Source organism: Mangifera indica, chromosome 9 (genome assembly GCF_011075055.1).
Source record: "Mangifera indica cultivar Alphonso chromosome 9, CATAS_Mindica_2.1, whole genome shotgun sequence".
Classification (NCBI taxonomy): domain Eukaryota; kingdom Viridiplantae; phylum Streptophyta; class Magnoliopsida; order Sapindales; family Anacardiaceae; genus Mangifera; species Mangifera indica.
This window is the reverse complement of record NC_058145.1, coordinates 11902395-11920304: the sequence shown is the minus strand read 5'-3', so window position 1 is coordinate 11920304 and position 17910 is coordinate 11902395. Positions and strand designations below refer to the sequence as shown.

The 17910-nt window shown below is 34.6% G+C and overlaps 5 protein-coding genes across 8 annotated transcripts; 3 read left to right on the top strand and 2 right to left on the bottom strand.

Annotated features, from left to right (window-relative positions):
- The first annotated feature begins 394 nt into the window (after positions 1 to 394).
- On the top strand, positions 395 to 1629 carry LOC123226452. The gene is made up of 3 exons (XM_044650971.1): positions 395 to 675; positions 777 to 1103; positions 1187 to 1629. Exons 1-3 carry the CDS (start codon positions 624 to 626, stop codon positions 1369 to 1371), a joined length of 564 nt encoding a protein of 187 aa, XP_044506906.1. The 5' UTR covers positions 395 to 623; the 3' UTR covers positions 1372 to 1629.
- Positions 1630 to 4563: 2934 nt separating this feature from the next.
- On the top strand, positions 4564 to 9031 carry LOC123225796 (E3 ubiquitin-protein ligase MARCHF2-like). 3 transcript variants are annotated; one of them, XM_044650060.1, is made up of 3 exons: positions 4564 to 4847; positions 5288 to 5587; positions 8660 to 9031. In XM_044650060.1, exons 2-3 carry the CDS (start codon positions 5289 to 5291, stop codon positions 8880 to 8882), a joined length of 522 nt encoding a protein of 173 aa, XP_044505995.1. In that variant the 5' UTR covers positions 4564 to 4847; position 5288; the 3' UTR covers positions 8883 to 9031. The 3 variants fall into 3 exon arrangements, with proteins under 3 accessions (XP_044505995.1, XP_044505992.1, XP_044505994.1); XM_044650057.1 differs by having other exon boundaries at positions 4567 to 4784; XM_044650059.1 differs by lacking the exon at positions 4564 to 4847 and having other exon boundaries at positions 4871 to 5587.
- Positions 9032 to 9389: 358 nt separating this feature from the next.
- LOC123225797 (DNA-directed RNA polymerases I and III subunit RPAC2) lies at positions 9390 to 11441 on the bottom strand. Its single transcript, XM_044650061.1, has 4 exons — positions 11322 to 11441; positions 10854 to 10975; positions 10238 to 10314; positions 9390 to 9739 (listed from the first exon to the last, which is right to left on the bottom strand). The coding sequence occupies exons 2-4, from the start codon at positions 10952 to 10954 to the stop codon at positions 9594 to 9596; spliced, it is 324 nt and encodes a 107-aa protein (XP_044505996.1). The 5' UTR covers positions 10955 to 10975; positions 11322 to 11441; the 3' UTR covers positions 9390 to 9593.
- A 108-nt stretch (positions 11442 to 11549) lies between these two features.
- LOC123225798 (mitochondrial import inner membrane translocase subunit TIM10-like) lies at positions 11550 to 13502 on the top strand. Of its 2 annotated transcripts, none has more exons than XM_044650062.1 (6): positions 11550 to 11676; positions 11758 to 11802; positions 12023 to 12075; positions 12686 to 12724; positions 12867 to 12936; positions 13241 to 13502. In XM_044650062.1, exons 2-6 carry the CDS (start codon positions 11764 to 11766, stop codon positions 13292 to 13294), a joined length of 255 nt encoding a protein of 84 aa, XP_044505997.1. In that variant the 5' UTR covers positions 11550 to 11676; positions 11758 to 11763; the 3' UTR covers positions 13295 to 13502. The 2 variants fall into 2 exon arrangements, with proteins under 2 accessions (XP_044505997.1, XP_044505998.1); XM_044650063.1 differs by having other exon boundaries at positions 11567 to 11658.
- Positions 13503 to 13842: 340 nt separating this feature from the next.
- Positions 13843 to 17808, bottom strand: LOC123225795 (serine/threonine-protein kinase BSK5-like). The gene is made up of 10 exons (XM_044650056.1): positions 17315 to 17808; positions 16959 to 17173; positions 16694 to 16829; positions 16275 to 16408; positions 16091 to 16196; positions 15895 to 15980; positions 15561 to 15749; positions 15079 to 15246; positions 14536 to 14649; positions 13843 to 14241 (listed from the first exon to the last, which is right to left on the bottom strand). Exons 1-10 carry the CDS (start codon positions 17394 to 17396, stop codon positions 13999 to 14001), a joined length of 1473 nt encoding a protein of 490 aa, XP_044505991.1. The 5' UTR covers positions 17397 to 17808; the 3' UTR covers positions 13843 to 13998.
- Positions 17809 to 17910: the final 102 nt, after the last annotated feature.

Here is a 17910-nt window from a genome sequence, read left to right as displayed (position 1 = left end):
ATAAACTGATGCGACATGCTTTGATTGAAGAACTAATAATTTTAATAAATAAAAAGATAAAATATTTAATGACTGTATGATTGTCACATCAGTTTGAACTATTACTCTATCTTTCAACTTTCTGATTGTAGTTGTTAGTTTCTTGCTGTAAAATTCATGATTATGGTGCCTTGAGTTTCATGCCATTGTTTCTGATAACAGTGCTTTCTTGCTGTAAGTAGTTTGTTGATTGTTGAACCTGCATGATGACTCCCAAAATGCCTTCTGTAAAATATTTTAAATGACAAATTCTGCTAATATAGACAGTACTCATTACCAAATAGCGTAATTCTAATATTTGATGATAAAAGACATGAGAGTGTTTTGAAAACCTCCATAGTAACTCCCCTTTTAAACCAAATCACCATCAAGCCAGGTTTATGTTACGGTCAACCGTCAAAGATTCTTGATTTTAGTGTTAAACTTAAGCATTTTATCCTACAAGTTATGTTGATTAGATTCCTCTATTTACTGACCCCCTTAGTCCCGCCGGTATATAATTTCTGTCACACACGTTGCTCTTCATTACCTACATACCAACAAGCATAACAACGCTTCTTCAGCACAAAGCTTCCTCACCAAAAATGGCTCTCGTCCTCTTTCTTACTTTCTCATTCTTCCTTCAAGGAGCACTTGGTACATCCATTACTACTACTAATATTGAATTCTCTTCTTCCATGTAATGATATGAATTATATAATTCATAATGTTCATTCCTTTTTGTATGAACTAAGCAGGTGGGATTATATGTGAGACGTTGCCTGCTGAGCTCTGCTCATTTTCGGTGTCGAATTCTGGCAAGCGATGCTTGCTAGAGAACCATGCAACCAGTGATGGAACAGTGGCATATCAATGCAAGACATCTGATGGGTCTGTTGGTGTCATTCATGATTTGATTGAAACTGATGAATGCATTAGCGCATGTGGAGTTGAAAGGAAAACGATTGGCATTTCATCGGGCTCTCTTCTTCAGCCTCGGTTCACTGCCAAGCTTTGCTCCCCACAGTGCTATCAAGCTTGCCCCAATATTGTAGACCTTTACTTCAATTTGGCTCTCGGAGAAGGTAACTATTTTTCTTCCTCAAGTCTTTTCTGAAGATATTTCGTATGCAGTTTGCGCGTTGTAAAAGATTTTACATGTGTACAGGAGTGCATTTGTCTGCTCTGTGTGAAGCACAACTAGCAAATCCAAGGCGTAACATGTTTGAGATTCAGAGCTCTGGTGTGGTTAGAAGTCCTGTTTCTTCCCCAGGTGCCATTTCGGTTGAACTGGAAAGCACTATACCCAGTGATCCATATTTCTCTCCTGGTCTTGCTCCTATACCAGCTTGATGAAACTCCACAACTTGCTCCACTTTCCTTGCTTTGATTCATCCATTAGGTTTAACATATAAATTATAGGGAGTACTTACCACCATATTATATGTAACAGTTACCTTAATATTTATTAATCAGCAGGTTATTCTAAGCTCTGCTTTGGAAAAAAGCTTGAACTTCAAGTACTGATTTATTTTTTTTCTGCTCTCTAATGTAAATGATGGATTCAAGTTGAGCTTGTTTGAGTTCGAAAACGAGCTTGACTTGAATAAGCTTGACTTAGACAAACTTGAGTTCGAGACTGAGGGTAAAATATTTGTCGAATTTGAGCTTGAGTTTAAGGGGTATTCGGTTCGTCAAACTTATGAGTCTGAAAAAATTCGACACAAATTGACTAATTTGACAAATATATATTAAAATAACGTTGTTTTAGTCATTTTTTGTTTCATAACAATATTAAACCGAGCTCAAAGTTTGGCTTGATTTTAACTCAAGCTTAACAACTTTCAAACGAGCCAAATTCAAACAATTTTGAGATGAGCTCAAGCTTAAGCTCCGTTTTACTCAAATCGAACTAAACTCAAGTTTGATTTGACTCGAACCTAACTATAATTATAATGACAATTGAAACTAAAAAATTTTCCATCAACTTTTTGGCTAAGGAAACTAAACAATCCTCCATTTGGCTTATCACAGTTTTGGATTTTCAATCGGAAGTCTATATTCATCCCATACTATAAATAAATATTATTTTGTTAATTATAATTTAAAACCAAAATATTTATTAATCATACGTGTCATTTATATATAATTAATTATTTAATACCAAAATAAGATTGAATGATTATTTTTTATAAAATTTCTAATCTTTTAAGTTTAAAAAAAAAAATGTTTTCACCGTTGTTAAATTTGTTAATTTTATTGAAGCTAAATAATAGTTTGTCCCTTCAATTTTTATTCACATCAATTGTTATTCCTTTTTAGTTGCCTCTTGGATTTGTCACGTCTTTCTCCTCCTTCCCCATATTAACATGTATGCATCCAAAAAATTGAATTTTTCCCCTGCCTAGGGTTTCATATTTTTCCTCTTACAATCATCCCCCAAAGTTTTGAATCATTACATTTCATCCCTATCTTCCAAGATTTGCATAACAAACTCTTATGACTTTTTTCCTTCTTCTCTAACCAATATAGTGGTGTCATAGGAGCTACACCCCTTTGATTTGGCTCGGCCCAGGCCCTTTTGATTTGGCCCGGGTCATGGGCCTAAAAACATGCCTACAAGCCAAGCAAAAAATAAAAAAAATTAATAATTAAAATATAAAAATTCTACTACATGTGAAGGCTAAGTATTAAGTTTCAAATTAAATTTTAATAAAATTTAAATTTTAGTTGTCTCACATAAGTGAGATTGATCATAAGAATTTAATTCACCCATTAGATATAAGTTTGTCCTCTTTTCAATCATAATTTTAAAAAAAAATTATTAATAAAAAATTTTTTCTATTAAAATTAATAGGTTGGTTCGATACAACACAAACCCTTAAAACATGAGCCACGCTATGGGCTTTAGTATGTTTGCAAGTTAGCCTAATGTGACCTATTGTCACCTTTAGACCAATATCCTTGCTTGAGACTAAGCTAACATCAATTCATTTTTCTCTCTAGCGGCTTCTCTTCCTTTTGATGAAATCACAACAACATCCATGCTTAAGACTGATGACCTCTCTCCATTTGATTTGTAATGACGACTCATCAACTGGTAATGAGTTGTGTCAAGTCACACCTCTCCTTCATGTTTTGTCATGGCGTTGTTAACATTGAATAAGAGGGTTGACAATGCCAAAAAAACAAGTAAGAAGGTGAAAAAATGCTAGAAAAATGAGTAAAAAAATGTCAAACTAAACACAAAAGAGGTGTCGAAAATTCACCAAGGAGTGAGAGGGTGCCAACAAAATGGAGGGAATGCAGTTGTAGAGATCATCGGAAAGAGAGAATGTAATTTTGGGGGGTAAAACTGTAATTTTCTAAAGATGAGGGAGTGAATGAATAAGTAAAGAAAAATATTAATTTTCAAATCTAAGCTAAGGGATATGCAAGTTTTTAAAACTAAGTTGAAAAAATGAGACAAAATGTTTTTTTTTTTTAAATATTACTGAACATAATTGACAATTTTATTCTTATTACTAATAAATTTTACTAACAAATATAAATGAGGAATGAATATTTAAATATTCAAAAGTTAGCAGACGAGACTTTATCAATGGAGTAAACCTTGGGTATAAGTCTTTTGGTCTTAAAAAAAAATGAAAGATTATTTCAAAGATATATTAAAATATTACTGTATATAAATTATTATTATATCCGATAAAAATTAGTAGATATAAATAATTATTATATTTACTTAATATAATAAAATAATACTAATATATTATTTTATTTAATTATCTTTGGGTATTATTATTTTAAAATATTTTTTATATTTTACTTATTATATTAATTAAAAATAAGAGTATTTATGTTTTACAAAAATAATTAAGAAGGATAAAATTGTAACAGTAAACCCACTCGAACTGGACCACCAGACATAACCAACAACATTAAGCAAGTCAAATTTTAGGTCAAAATATTTGTTAGATTACATGTTATATTAATCGAAAATAAAATATTTTTGTTTCTAAAAAATACAATTAAGAAAGATAGAATTGTAACAAAAATCTTGTTTGAGCTAAATCGTTAGACGAAACAACCACACAAAGTAGATCAAACTTTGGGATTAATGACCGTCTCCACAACCAAGTAAGCAAAAGATGTAAGAAGAAATTTAAACTCATACTCTTTTATATATATAATTTTTTTTGTCTCTCAAATTATTTTCGAGAGTTACCATGAAAGATAAATTTCTTAAATACCTTTATATATTAAACACCACTATAGGTTGTAAGTGATGTTATATATTGTGATAAAATATATTTGATTATTAAAACTTTAACTTTGATATATAGGTGATAAAATGGATTTTTTATAATTAAAGAGGTGGTAATATTATTTCATCAAAATTAGGGTGAAAAATAATTAGTCGGCCCCAAAATAATTTCAGCCTCTGAAGGCTTGTCCCGAAGATAGCCTGGCCTCCATGATTGATGGTATTGTCCACTGGCTCTGCAATATTTTTAGCCCACTGAATTTCCGTTTCAATCCAAAACCATAAGTTTGTCAATTCAAATTCTAACTTGGAATGCAGACAGCGACTGAAAATGTACTATTTAGGGTTCGGACTTTTTCTAGAATAAAATGAATGTTTAAAGATATCACAGGAATTGAACTTGTCATTATTGAAGTTCAGGAGGGCTGTATATTGTAGCTAGGGTTTGTCAACATTGGAAACTGTTTTCCAACAATGAAAAAGTACTTTTAATAAAGAGCAGGTACCCACCTCAGCGGCTTCAGAAATGATATCTGCAACTCTGAAATGTTTAGTTTACTTTCTTGTACGTTAACCCAAATTACATTTTTCAGCAAAATCACTCTTTTTGTTGCTTTTCCAAATTGCACTGTCACGCCACAACTAAAAAATAGAATCAAGTTGAATATGAATATTATAATAGGAAACTTTTACAAGATCACTGATATTTATCTCTCATACTTTAGTTTAATGCTTTAATTAGACCCACAGCCCACAATTCATTTATTATTATTCTCTGCACCACCAAAGCTTTAGGGTGATGTCTGTACTTTGCGTTTCTCTTTCACCAACAGCCCCAAAAGACCTGGCATATACGTACATATATATATAGAGACAGAGGCAGTCTCAGTATTTTTTGACACCAAGGAGAGAAAGGGCCTTTCGAGTTTCAACATATACAAAATAAATACCAGCATGCTTACGTTCTTTGTCACAACTGCTTGATTTTTCTCCTTCACTTCACAGAATGTCTACTTCAGAGACTTGCCATGATGACTTGTCAGTCTCCAGCGGCTCTTCCTGCGAGATTGGCGAACACTTAGACTCAGATTCTTCGTCTGAGGTGGACTTGGAGAGTGGGGTTTTGTTGGAGAAGCTGCATTTAGATGATAAGTCAGTGAGAGATTGTAGAATTTGCCATTTGGGTTTTGACAGTAATTCTCAGGAGTTAAGGCCTCCCATTGAGCTGGGTTGTTCTTGTAAAGGTGATTTGGGTTCTGCTCACAAACAATGTGCTGAGACTTGGTTTAAGATCAAGGGTAACATGTGAGTCAAACACTTTAACTTTATGTTTTATGTGAATTTTTATGCTATAGTTTTGGTTTTTCTACGGTTGATGCTGATCATCTGTGTATGGTGATGAGTTATGAGTAATAAAGGTTTGATCTTTTACTAGATTTTGTGCAGTTGTTGACCGTTATGGATACCCATTGGGTGGTGGTTTTGAGTAATTGTGCTATGTTTTGTGTACTAGATTCAGTCTGTTTGTTGACTTATTTTGGATACAAATTAGTTGATTTCAGCATATTGTTAGTTTAAAGGGTCTAAGATGGAGTATTGAGTTTTTTGATTTATATTTGGATATGCAACTGCCGCTCTTTAATTTTGTTCTGGTATTCTCTCTTATGTAATTGTTTACTTCTTCTAGGTCACATGCTTAAAGTATAGTAAGACTTCTAGGTTCCTCCAATTTTGCTTCTGGTGTGTAAATCAGTACCACCTATGTAGACTTAAATGTTAGCGTGATTTTGAGGTGAAGGGGGAAAGCATAACTTAGTGGTAGAAGATTGTAACAGTTAGAGGATCATCCCTTCTATGTTTGTGCTGTGATTCTTGGATTCAGATTCTTCCATAACTTAAATGCACATGTAGCCCAAAATTTTACTTTCCTTCTCTGTTAATAAGCTGTGATTGCAAAAGTTGAGTGATGGTTTCAGTACCAAGTTAATGATCCATCATCTCTCTAGAGAAATATCATATCATTACAATCTATGGTAATGTAAATCATATTTAGGTTTGAGTTGTTTGCAGAGAATGCCTTATCAAATGGGAAAAGAAACAAAACTAGGCCAAATGACTATTTTCCACGGAAACTATGATGAAACGACAATTTTTCATAAGTTTGAAAATTTCATTTATCCATCCATCATCCACTTTCATTAGTGAATTTTGTTTGGTTTCCATGTAAATTACTGTTTTGTCATTTGTTAGTATGATGATGAATATATCCTTACCATTTAAACAAAGAAAAGGTTAAATGTCCTTAATTTTATTAAAATTACAAAAATCAGTATCACTGTCATCTTCACCACCAGCACACCAACCATCTTTACCACCAGCTGCATGATCACAGAAAATGTTCAGGTCAAAATCTTTAGCAGTTCTAACATTACCTATGCCTCTATGAACGATTCTTCATTGGCTCATCTCCTTGTTTTTGAACCACAAGAACCATGTCCAACACTGAAGTCTTGGAAGGGGTTCAACATGTCATGGAAATTTGAAGTAGATCCCAATTTTGATTGCTTAGTTCGGTGCAAAAGAGAGGTTTTCAGAATCTCCATAAATAACAGCCACAAGGCTGCGACAAATACTTTTGATGTGTCTGTGCAGGCAGGGGAAAATAACAGAGCATATCATTGAGATTACTTTGATGTTGTGTCTTCTAACCCTGACATACATTGGATTCAACTGGGTCCAGTCACCGCAGCTGGTGCTTCGGGAACTGATGCTCTCTTGAATGAGCTCGAGATTTTCAAGCTAAGCCGAAATGGGAATCTTGCATATGTATAAAAGTATGATTCTGCTGGGAGTTCAGTTGGCCGTTCAAAGAGTTAGATTTCTGTGGGCATGGGATCTGCTGAAATAGGATGAATTGAGACGGTGTTTTGTAAATACTTAATTACCTTGAATACATTGACTATTTCTTTATATTCTGATCGCCTGGAAGGGTCAAAAGAAACTGAAGCAGGTATAGCTTTTGTTACCATTCTTGCAGTTGCATTTACTCTCGTCTTCTATGCCTGCAAAAACCAGAGAGAGAAAAACTTTTGTGATAAAAATCAACTCTCCTGGATGGAGGCTACTATTCCTTCATGAAGGCATTGTAAATAGCACTACAAATGCCAAAGGAATGGGAAGCCAAAATCCAAATGGATCTACAGCCTCTAGCAGGTCTAGCAAGCAGTTTACATTGGAGGAGATTCATGCAGCAACAAATAATTTTGATGAAAATGATTGCAGGGGGAGGTTTTGGCAAGTTGTACAAAGGAGAGATTGAAGATGGCTCCCTTGCAGCAATTAAACGTGCAAACCCTTAGTCTGAACAAGGGCTAGCTGAATTTGAAACGGAAATTGAAATGCTTTCAAACTTAACCATCTCAAGTGATTCTTTTTTGAATTTTATTTTATTGATTATCAGTGAATGATTTTTTTTTTTTTAAAAGGCAGCAACAGGTAGAGTTAGGGTTTTGGTTCAAATTTTGGTTTTGCTTTTAGAGGTTGGGGATAGGTTTGGGAGATAGACAGCGGAAAAGGACGAACGGGAGGGGAGAGAAGAGGAAGTTGTGGTTGTGGAGAGAGAGAGGGGAGCGGATGTTGGATGGTATGGTTGATTGTGCCATTTGGGTGGTAGTGTTGAAAAATTAAAAAATGGAAGATGAGCGGAAATAAAAAATATAAAGCAGTTAAGGTGAAAGTATAATTTGCATCTACTATATATTATATAAAGTGACAAAAAAACCTTTGACTGTTTGAAACTAACACATAACTTTGAGAGATGGTTAGGGAAATGGACTTCTTCAAAATTGAATGGTGGGAAAATCTTCTCATCAGAATTCGGGTAAAAAATAGTCATTTGGCCAACAAAACTATCATAGTGATGGTGAAGTACTAGCATTTCAGAAAATAAAATGTTCTTATTTTGTATTATGTACAATGGTCATTTATTGTTATTCATCTAGTGATAAGCATGAATGCATACTTGTTGTTCTTCCTTGCGAGGTACTGCTATAAATTTGTGTTGCCAGGACTTGTTCTAGCTAACTCAAACTATTATATATATATTGTGGAAATGCTTGGGCTTTGGAGTTTGTAGGGAAACAAAGATTGATTGTCACTTGTCTTGCAAGTGAGAAAAAATCAATGTAGAGGCCTTGTTATTTGAACAGATGCTAAATGGGGATGGAAGTATAGAAGGATGCATTCTCAAGTTTCTAAGCTCAATCTAGTCTTATTTTTGCAGCATGTCGATACAGTTTCTACGCTAGTTCATTGTGATTTACATTCTTATGTCATCTGCCTGTTCATTGCTTACTAAATTTTTCTTTTTCTTTCCAGGATCTGTGAGATTTGTGGCTCCACCGCATTAAATGTTGCTGGTGAGCAAATAAATCGGTCAAATGGTGTTGCTGCTACAGCCTCATCAGCATCGGCAGCACCTATGATCCTTGTGGAAAGTCGAAACTTCTGGCAGGGCCACCGCATATTGAACTTCTTACTTCCCTGCATGGTGTTTGCCTTTGTTATATCTTGGCTCTTTCACTTTAAAGTCCTGTCATGATTGTTTAGAGTGAAACTGTGGGGATAAGATGTAACTCCCATTTGTAGTGGTGTTCATATTTGGTCTCTGTTTGTATCCATCCTTAAACACCTTCTTGCTCTGTGTTGTATGTTATAACACATAATGGGAAAAGCTTCTTTGCTTATAAATGGCGTCATATAAATCCTGCGTGTAAGTGGGTATCGCTTCTTGTTGTCTGTGAAATATGCCAGGGAGGCCAGTCAAGATAATAGTTTGTACATACTACAATACAGAGGTATTCTTCTATTTGAAAAATGTGCTTTCCCAACATACATCTTCATCAGTGGTTTGTGGATTGGAAAATCCAAGCAGTCCAATCCATGGATTTCCAACAGCCATCAGAACCATTTCGATCCATCTACCATAGCCAAGTTAAATCTTAGAGGCTTGTCGCAAAGTAGCTGCAGCAATCACAATATCTCACTGTTTTGATTCATCATACTTTGCAAACACAAAGTGACTCACTCACCATTGTTACAGTACCGATTAATCAATGCAAACCTGTAACTCTATTCGTATATAATCCCATCAATATAAAGGATTACGATTTTCCAGATCATAGAGCCATGTGTTTGCTAACAAGATGAAAGCAGCCCCAAATATAGTGAAACAGTCGTTGGATTATCAAATAGTAATATCTCGTTTTTCTATTACTAAGAAAGAAAACAGAAACTACATGTAGAAACAGAATCAATCTTCACAATCGGTGTTCATTGCTTGCCCAGATTCAGTTGTTTTAAAATCAGCAACAGCCTTGTCAAAAGTGCTCCTCACATGCTGGCACATTAACATCAAATCCTGGCAAGCATCTTTCAATACTTCTCTAGCTGGATCGCCTGCAAAATTCCAAGCAAAAAGAAAAAATTTAGCAGGGGAAAGAATTCAAAAAGTGACAATGAAAATTATATAAATCTGTGGAAAATCAATCCAATAGAGTCTAAATACCAATGGTGAAGTCTCTTAGAAATCAAAATGAGTACATCAATCACACAACTAAAAACTACATACAAGATATCAATGTCTAATCAAAACCTAAAATCTAGTTGTTAAATGGCTGCTGCCAGAGGCCTAGATCATGTTCTGATAAGCATTTGTGCAGGGACAGCAATATGGCAACAATTCACAGAAAAGTAAACTGTAACAAGAGTACATAACAATTTTTGTTAAAAATAAAGTAAAATAGAAGAAAAAAGACAGTAAAATGTATATTTAATGGTATTATAATACAATCTGATTGAAATAATAACAACAGGGTGAGACTAAGGCAGAAATTCAAAGAGTAGTCGTCAATACAACTGTCATTTATGTTGCTACATACAGTTGTAACTGGGTACCTGTTGTCTGGACTCTAATGTTGACTCGAGCATCTGAAGGATGAGGAATGCTGTACCCGCAAAATGTTACTCTTGGACTGCAAAATTGCAGCACAATTGTTCTTAGAACATCATTCATATATAAATATTCCACAAAAGAAAACAAAACATTGTTGAGACAAAAGGAGCAGAAGAAGAATCTTCAAGGACTTATAACAAGTTTATAGTTCTATCATATGTCAGCTAATGAAAAAAATTTCATTCAGAGACAGTCGGGATACTCGAAAACTTTAATTCTACTGAATCAAAGGGAACAAGAATCTAAAGCAAATTCAGAAGAGTTTTGTTGTCTGGATATGAAACCGAGGCACTCAGCAGCAACTTTTTATAAATTCCATTCCCAAAATTATCAAGACAAAAAGGCAATTCCATGTGGCAGTTCATCAAAGTTTCCGTTTGTCACAATTCGTCTATCCCAAAGAAGCAAACAAATTACTTGAACACTTCAACTGCAGCACAGATTGATCCGGAATAGAAAACTTAACTTCGGCTAAATTCAGACAAGAACTAGCAGAGTTTTATAAGCAAAGCCAAACATCAACAGAAGTATATCTTATAGAAAGAAGTGAATACTAACTCTTGATTTAAGGTGAATCTAACAGCATTAGCAAGCGTATGATCCTCTTCAGTCAAAGAAAACGTGGCATTTCTTTGATCCCCAAAAGCGCCGTGCTCCATTGCCACTAAGAACTTGATATTCTGCAACAAAAATTTAAAAACCCCAACACCTTATTATAACCCAAGAAGAAAAGGAAAACTAAATTTAAAAAATAAAGACAAATTTCCCCATATTTAAGAAAAATCCATTCATTCCTAGAGCCAATCGCTGTTTCTTTTAAAACTAAAAATTCAATAAAAAAAATTTGGTTCTTTTGTTCTCCGCAATCGAACTCAAAACTAAACACTAACTACTTAACCAATTGAAGCAAATTACACACAAATCTTAATACAAAATGTTAGAATTCGAACGCTTCCTTGTCAAGTGTTTTCTGGCAAGTGCTTTTACTATAAGAAACGGATAAGAAGGATGATGAGGATTGGTTACCTGCGTTTGATATTGTGACTGCTGAAGCAGAAGCCTTCGGAAAACCTTGAACCTTCAAAATTCTTACCAAATAAACCAGGATGGCAAAGAAGCTGTGACACGTCAGATTTTTAAAGGGTCGAAATTACAGTTTAATCCCCAGAGGTTTCAACTTAAAAGTCAGTGTTACTAGGTGGCATCTGGCCATTGGGTATTTTTTATTAGTAGACATTCTCCTAAAACCCTAAACCCTATCTCATCTCACATATTTATAATATAAATATTAAAAATCAGGTTTTTCTGATTTTTATTTCGGCACTTGTCTTGAGAAGGATCCTTAAGCCCTAACATAAGCCTAGTAATTATTCTCTCCTAGGTAAGTTATTTCAGGTCTTATCATCCATCTTTGATTGATAAAGTTCTTTTTTCATTAACTGAGTTTATGTCTTTTGTTCAGAGTGTAATGGCTGCTAGCAATCCGATGGGTATAGATAAAGAACAGGTGGGGTTCTTTTATCTTACTATATTCCTCTTTGTTTGGTAATTTAATTTATATTTTGAAATGGGTTAAGTCTGAAATCTTTGTAAATCTGGTAGATGGAAATTTTGAAATTATGTAATTCAGATGGGAAATTGTAGCATAACCTTTTTGACAGTTCGTGAATTTTGAATTAAAATTTTTGTTTGGATTTATTTCACTTTTTTTCCTGGTAATTATGCAGGCCTTTGGTATGGCAGAAATTGAAATGGAGCATAAAGTAGAATTGTTTAACAGGTTGGTAAATGCTACAAATTATGTTGATGAGATTATGCGTGGTTGATCTTTGTATGCAACTTTTAAACTTCAGAAAAATTCTAAATCTCTGCTGTTGTGCTCAGTACAATAAAATTTTAACAGTGGGGAGTTGGAAATGTTGTTCTTATTGTGGGCTGATTTCATGCATGGTGCCAAACTCAGCCTCAGCAATTGTTTGTTAATCGTTGTTCAATACATAAAATTGTGCTTTGTCTTTTTCCTTTTTTCTTGAACTTTTTTTTCCCATACCCCTCTTGTGGAGTAATTTAAATATCTAATGACTATTTTGAGAAATGCTGTTAAAAATTTTTTAGAATAAGGAGAAGTGATATTCTAAGATATTGAAATCCAAGTAAGCTTAAATTAGGTTTGCTTAAGATAATGAAGTTGTACCTTTGTTACTTGAACAGATTCGCCTCAGTTATCATTTTTATCTTTAGTTAAATTTCGTTTAGGAAGATTTCCAACTACCATTCTATGCTGTGCACTTCTACTAAGAAGTTAAAATTGTCAATTCATTATGTGATAAATGGTTTTAATTTGTATGCATTGCAAGTTTGCCTAAGTGTGTTTTATTCTTTTGCTTCAGGCTTACTCAGACATGTTTCAAAAAGTGTTTTGAGAAAAGGTAGGAGAATATTTTGTTTGCCATTTTTGTCCATTTAATCTGTTTATCCTTTTGTCTCCAAGTTCTAAGTTCCCTTAACATTACTCTATGTTATCCTTTTGTTTAGGGGAATGATCTGAGTGTTTATTCTTTCTGTTATTAGGTACAAGGACTCTGAGCTAAATATGGGTGAAATTAGTTGTATTGATCGCTGTGTTTTTAAGTATTGGCAGGTAACCTTTTTATACTAATAGAATTTAGAAATATAAATTGGATGAATTGATAAATAAGAGTACTTAGGGTCTCATCTTACAAGAAATGATACAATTTTGTAATGTATCTGAAACTACAATCTAATTTATCTGGTTGTACACTCAGATCTTGTCTAGATTAACTCTTGTTTATCTTGTCTGAGTGGCAGTTTCAGAAATGTTGTATGTAAAATTATCGTAGCTGCAATTATTATTTTTCAACTGAGAGGTTGTAGGCTGTTGGTTCATAGTTATATAAATAAATTCCTTTCTACTCCTTTTCCAGGTTAATAATTTGATTGGGCAGCTGCTTGCTGGTGGTGGTCGGCCTTCAATGTAAAACTTTGGCATATCAATCAAGTTGGTTTTTAATTCAACGCATACCAGGCTTGCAGCTTAGAATGGAGACTAAAACTATGTCATTCATGAACTTGACCTTGAGGCCTTTATACTGTTGTTTGTGAGAGTTTATATTGGCTGTTAACTTTTGCAATCAAATTAAGATTCTTTTTGGTAATTAATAAATTAAAGATTTTGGTATTTGGCATGAGTATATTTTCTCAGCACTATTATTGAATTCAAGGTTTCTAGTAATTTCTCTATAGTTTGTAAATTCTGAAGCATTGCTCATCATGTGCATTAAGCACTTAAGATGAATTCCGATATTTATATTTATGTCATTTTGGTTAAGTAGTCTAACAATTGTGCTGAAAAAATCAGCTTTCATAACCTTAACCAACAATTTCATATGCTAAATCATCCCCATTTAATGTTCTAGTATTCAACATTAATGGAGACATTCCCCTGTTGCCAGGCTCAAAAATCCATTGGCAATCAAAATACAGCACATGAAGAACATGGGTCTTCTGGTTCTAGATTGAGAGAGGATTAAAATGGAAAAATTCACCAGCTTCAATATATAAATATTACAAGTAACCCTGTGGTGCAGCAGAAACTCAAATGCCAAAAAGGAAATAGAAAGAGGTAGATTGAATACAAGGAATATTCAGATGAAAAAACCAAAACAAAAACCTATATACTTGTTCAGTTTCTATGTATTTTGGCTTCCAAGTTTGTTCCATCCTTAAGAGTTTCCTGTGCATCATTGTTCATCCCAAGGCTGAAGAGCGCAGCAGCTTGAAGATAGAAGGCAGTGGGCCACTCTGGAGATACAACTTGAGCTTGCATTGCATCTCCAAGAGCTTCTTGAGGCATGTCACTGAGCAAGTAGCATAAGCAGCGTCTGGCAAACACAGTTGGTGATACCATCGTCCCCCCATCAATGAACTACACGGACAAACAAATTGCTTTCACAAGTAGAAACTGGAATAAATCATTCATGGTTTTTTTCTCAATGGAGTGCTGTTCTCAATATTGCTGGGTGTGGCAGAAGTAGCTACTGTTTGTCATAAATTATTTTTTTATTGAGGATATTTTTCACAAGACATTCTTAGAGAAGAAGCAAATATCCAATGTACTTTAATCATTTCAATAGCAATCCAATAATGAGCTGATATTTGCGAGATCAACAAGTGATTCAGATTGCACTTAGACTAAGCCGTTGTTAAATGGATGACTTACATGTGTGTAACATTCAATAGCTGTGGGAAAGTCTTTAGCTCGAAAAGCAGCATCTCCACGTTTCTTAGAATTCAATGTCTCTTGTATTTGATCTGTCCACATTTGGAAAGAAAGCTGCAAGGCAAATAATTTACACAGAGACGATTGTAAAGAAACATATATGCATAAGGAATTGAGTCAAAGTTCTGTAGGACCAGTCTGTGGTCATTAAATGAAATAATCAAAATACTTTTGCTGCACAACTCCTGTTTTTATGATGAATTTTTTAGCACCAAGGAAAAAAATGTATATTTGAATGATCAACCCTGAGATCTCCCAGAGTAATTATGTTAAAGCACTTGTCAATATGAACTAACCCACAAGCAAAATGTATGTGGGGTTTTATATAGAATAAATGTAGAAACTCAAAATTGATCAATGAGTCACAAATATCATTGAGCACTTATGCAATCGACATTTCAATCAACAGGTTTTTTTTACTACTTGTCTACTCTTTTGGCACCAATTTGAAAGAAAAGAACTCTAGAATTAGAAATTGTTGACCTCATTTGCAATTCCCTCATCATCCTTGTATCCAACCTTCTCCAATAACTCATGTATTGCAGTAAGGTCAAGTCTTGAACAAGCATCACCAAGAGGTGTTAAAGTTACTGTTTGTTGCTTGGGGGATGCAGTTCCATGTGGAATACCCATCAAAGTGTATGATGGAACCTGTTACAAGGCAAATGAAATTATTAGTATTTTAACAGTAATCTATTCAGGTGAGCCTTGAAAAGTATATATCAGCAATCAAACTTCTATACTAACTTCGTTATGCATGAAATTTAGCCCTTCAGGTTTATGAGAGGTTTGTTCCAAACTGTAACATTTACTAACTACAGTTCACAATCTCTTTTAACAGCTTAACATTAACACAAGCAAGATGAAAAGTAAATACCATATTAACTCCACAAGACTCTGAAAGAAATTAAATGACTCCTTACAGTTATGGATAGGTGTCAAATCTTTCAAAGAAGCTGGTGTACCTCAGTTTCTTTCTGAAGAGGAGTGAGAGAAGCCACAAGAGACTTTGCATTTGGCCTTTCACGAGGTTCATACTGCAAGCACCGAGAAGCTAAGCGCACAAGTTCAGTTCCATCATCATTTGAGAAATGACCCTCCAAACATGAGTCCATCAGCATCGGGAAATTTTTTCCACGTATTAGATCAAGAGCCTGCAAAAAAAAAAAAAAGTATTAAGCTCAAAACCAAAAGCATAAAATTCTTCTAGTTGAACAATTTAGAACAGAACAGCATATCACATTTTATAGTGGAAGCCTCCACCTTAAATGAGGCAAAATGTAAAGAAGAAGCATTTACATGACTAGGGGGAATGTGTTTGCCACTAAGAAGATCAAGCAACAGGGTGCCAAAGCTGTAAACAACACTCTCTGGAGTTACCCTTCCTGCATATAAGGAATATCAACATCTGGCAACTTTAAGAAATAGTAGCTCACATATGAGAGTATAAGGCATGATATTGAAAGCATAAATGATGTTTAGCAGTAGGGATTACCTGTTCTCAAGTATTCTGGAGGTGTAAAAGCCAAGTTCGTACTGTAGCTCTTGCCGTCTCTGCTGTTCTTCATAAGGCCAAAGGTGGAGAGTCTGGGATTGCAATCCTGTCAAGTGCTAACACCATTAGGAGTAGCCTACAAAAAAGTAGAAAACTTTTTGGTAACTGCTACAAGCCAAAGTACCTGATCAAACAAAATTCTATAGGCATTAAGGTCATGATATAATGCTCTCCCTTTACTGCTGCAATATTCCAGTGCTTGTGCCAGATACAGAGCCACTCTCAGCCTCATTGACCATTTCATGGGTTGGTTCTCCCCTAAATATTTCAACCAATAGAGAAAAAAATTCAAAAAAGGCACATTACACCACAAAGTAATTTTCTTATGTAAAACTTGTCCATGCCCCAAACAGAATCAGACCAAAATGAGGAGGTAGTTTAGTTTATTTACTTGAGGCCCATGAATCAGTATAAAGTAGCTTAGGTAATATACCCAAGATAATATAGCAAAAAGGCTGTATCCAAACCCAAACTAGCAAATAAGTAAACCAAACAAATATGTTACGTGAAAACATAGAGAGCAATCAGAGAAAATTTATTTACAATGAAAAAGATGCTTAGATAGAGTCTCATTGGGCATAAACTCAGCCACCAGCAATCTCTCCTCTCCTTCACAGCAACACCCTATCAAATTCGCCAACCTGTCGCTCCTCAATTGTCCCACTGCTCTTGCCTCCTCCTATATCACAAAAAAAAAAAAAAAAAAAAAAAAATTAAAACATTAGTCATTTTTGGATTAGTTGTGACACTTAACACCAAAAATGTAGTTTGATTACTAGTAAAGAGTTAAAAAGAGGAGAGCACAGACAAGGAATTGTCTTGAATCGGGCCAAGCCGATCTATTGAAACGTTTGATGGCAATCCAGCGGTCTTCTTCAGGAAGCTTCCCTCTATAAACCACATTAGGTGCTTTCTCTCCGTGCTCCGAGACTATGTTGTCCGTACAGAATCCTGACGTGGCAGCTCTCAATTGGTCCAAACTAAACTCTCGGTAAGCCGGCAACGTATCCGTGTTCCCATTCTCTACCAAGCCAAAAACATATAACCACACCTAGTACAACTTTTTAATCTCTTAAAGCTGGAAAGTCTTAAAACGAACTTTCTCAGGAAAAAATGAGATTTTTCTAGAGAAAATGCGGAAAAGTTGAATCTTTATTAACTTACCGTGATCGGAGGAGTCGTGGAGGTTTGACTTGAGATTTGACGGCCACCAACAGAGAGACAACTTGGAGCACCGAGCTCCCATTGGCTAGTAAGTAAGTAGAGCTCCTTTTCTGGGCTTTTAAAACCAAAACTTTATTTCACTTTGTGGGAAGTGAAAGAGTGAGCGAAATATAAGAGTGCAAATGAGGCAGAGTGTTTGGGAAGCGAGAAAGTGAGAGAAATTTTTAAAAGGCAACTTTTTGGATCCAATCCAAGGTCTCACTCTCTCTCTCTCTTTCTCTCTCTGTTTTTACCACCTTATCATTCTCCCAAATTTCTGCTTTTCACAAAATTTATACATATTTTGACCGTATGAATGAAAACCCTGTGAACTGGTAATTAAATTATTATTATTATTTATTTACGTTAAAAATAAAAATAATATTTTAACAAGAAATGAAAACGAATTCCAGATGATACGGATCAAATGAAGCCTTTGTGACTGTTGCAGAAGAAATGAAACAAAAAAATACGGTAGAACTGGGCGAGAAGATGCATGAATCTCATAAGTTGTCTCATAATATTAAAGTCAGTTATTGTTGATAATGATACCTTCT

Bases quoted from the DNA above. Each gene is read 5' to 3' on its own strand.
- LOC123226452 (XM_044650971.1), top strand. From the start codon at position 624: ATGGCTCTCGTCCTCTTTCTTACTTTCTCATTCTTCCTTCAAGGAGCA. The intron at 676-776 runs GTACATCCATTA...TGAACTAAGCAG, and splicing joins CTTCCTTCAAGGAGCACTTG to GTGGGATTATATGTGAGACG. The intron at 1,104-1,186 runs GTAACTATTTTT...ACATGTGTACAG, and splicing joins CAATTTGGCTCTCGGAGAAG to GAGTGCATTTGTCTGCTCTG.
- LOC123225796 (XM_044650060.1), top strand. From the start codon at position 5,289: ATGTCTACTTCAGAGACTTGCCATGATGACTTGTCAGTCTCCAGCGGC. The intron at 5,588-8,659 runs GTGAGTCAAACA...TTTTCTTTCCAG, and splicing joins TTTAAGATCAAGGGTAACAT to GATCTGTGAGATTTGTGGCT.
- LOC123225797 (XM_044650061.1), bottom strand. From the start codon at position 10,954: ATGGAGCACGGCGCTTTTGGGGATCAAAGAAATGCCACGTTTTCTTTG. The intron at 10,315-10,853 runs GTTAGTATTCAC...GCAATTTTGCAG, and splicing joins AGATTCACCTTAAATCAAGA to TCCAAGAGTAACATTTTGCG. The intron at 9,740-10,237 runs GTACCCAGTTAC...GGAATTTTGCAG, and splicing joins CATTAGAGTCCAGACAACAG to GCGATCCAGCTAGAGAAGTA.
- LOC123225798 (XM_044650062.1), top strand. From the start codon at position 11,764: ATGGCTGCTAGCAATCCGATGGGTATAGATAAAGAACAG. The intron at 12,076-12,685 runs GTTGGTAAATGC...CTTTTGCTTCAG, and splicing joins AAAGTAGAATTGTTTAACAG to GCTTACTCAGACATGTTTCA. The intron at 12,937-13,240 runs GTAACCTTTTTA...CTCCTTTTCCAG, and splicing joins GTGTTTTTAAGTATTGGCAG to GTTAATAATTTGATTGGGCA.
- LOC123225795 (XM_044650056.1), bottom strand. From the start codon at position 17,396: ATGGGAGCTCGGTGCTCCAAGTTGTCTCTCTGTTGGTGGCCGTCAAAT. The intron at 17,174-17,314 runs GTAAGTTAATAA...TTGGCTTGGTAG, and splicing joins CCACGACTCCTCCGATCACG to AGAATGGGAACACGGATACG. The intron at 14,650-15,078 runs GTCAACAATTTC...TTTGCCTTGCAG, and splicing joins ATGAGGGAATTGCAAATGAG to CTTTCTTTCCAAATGTGGAC.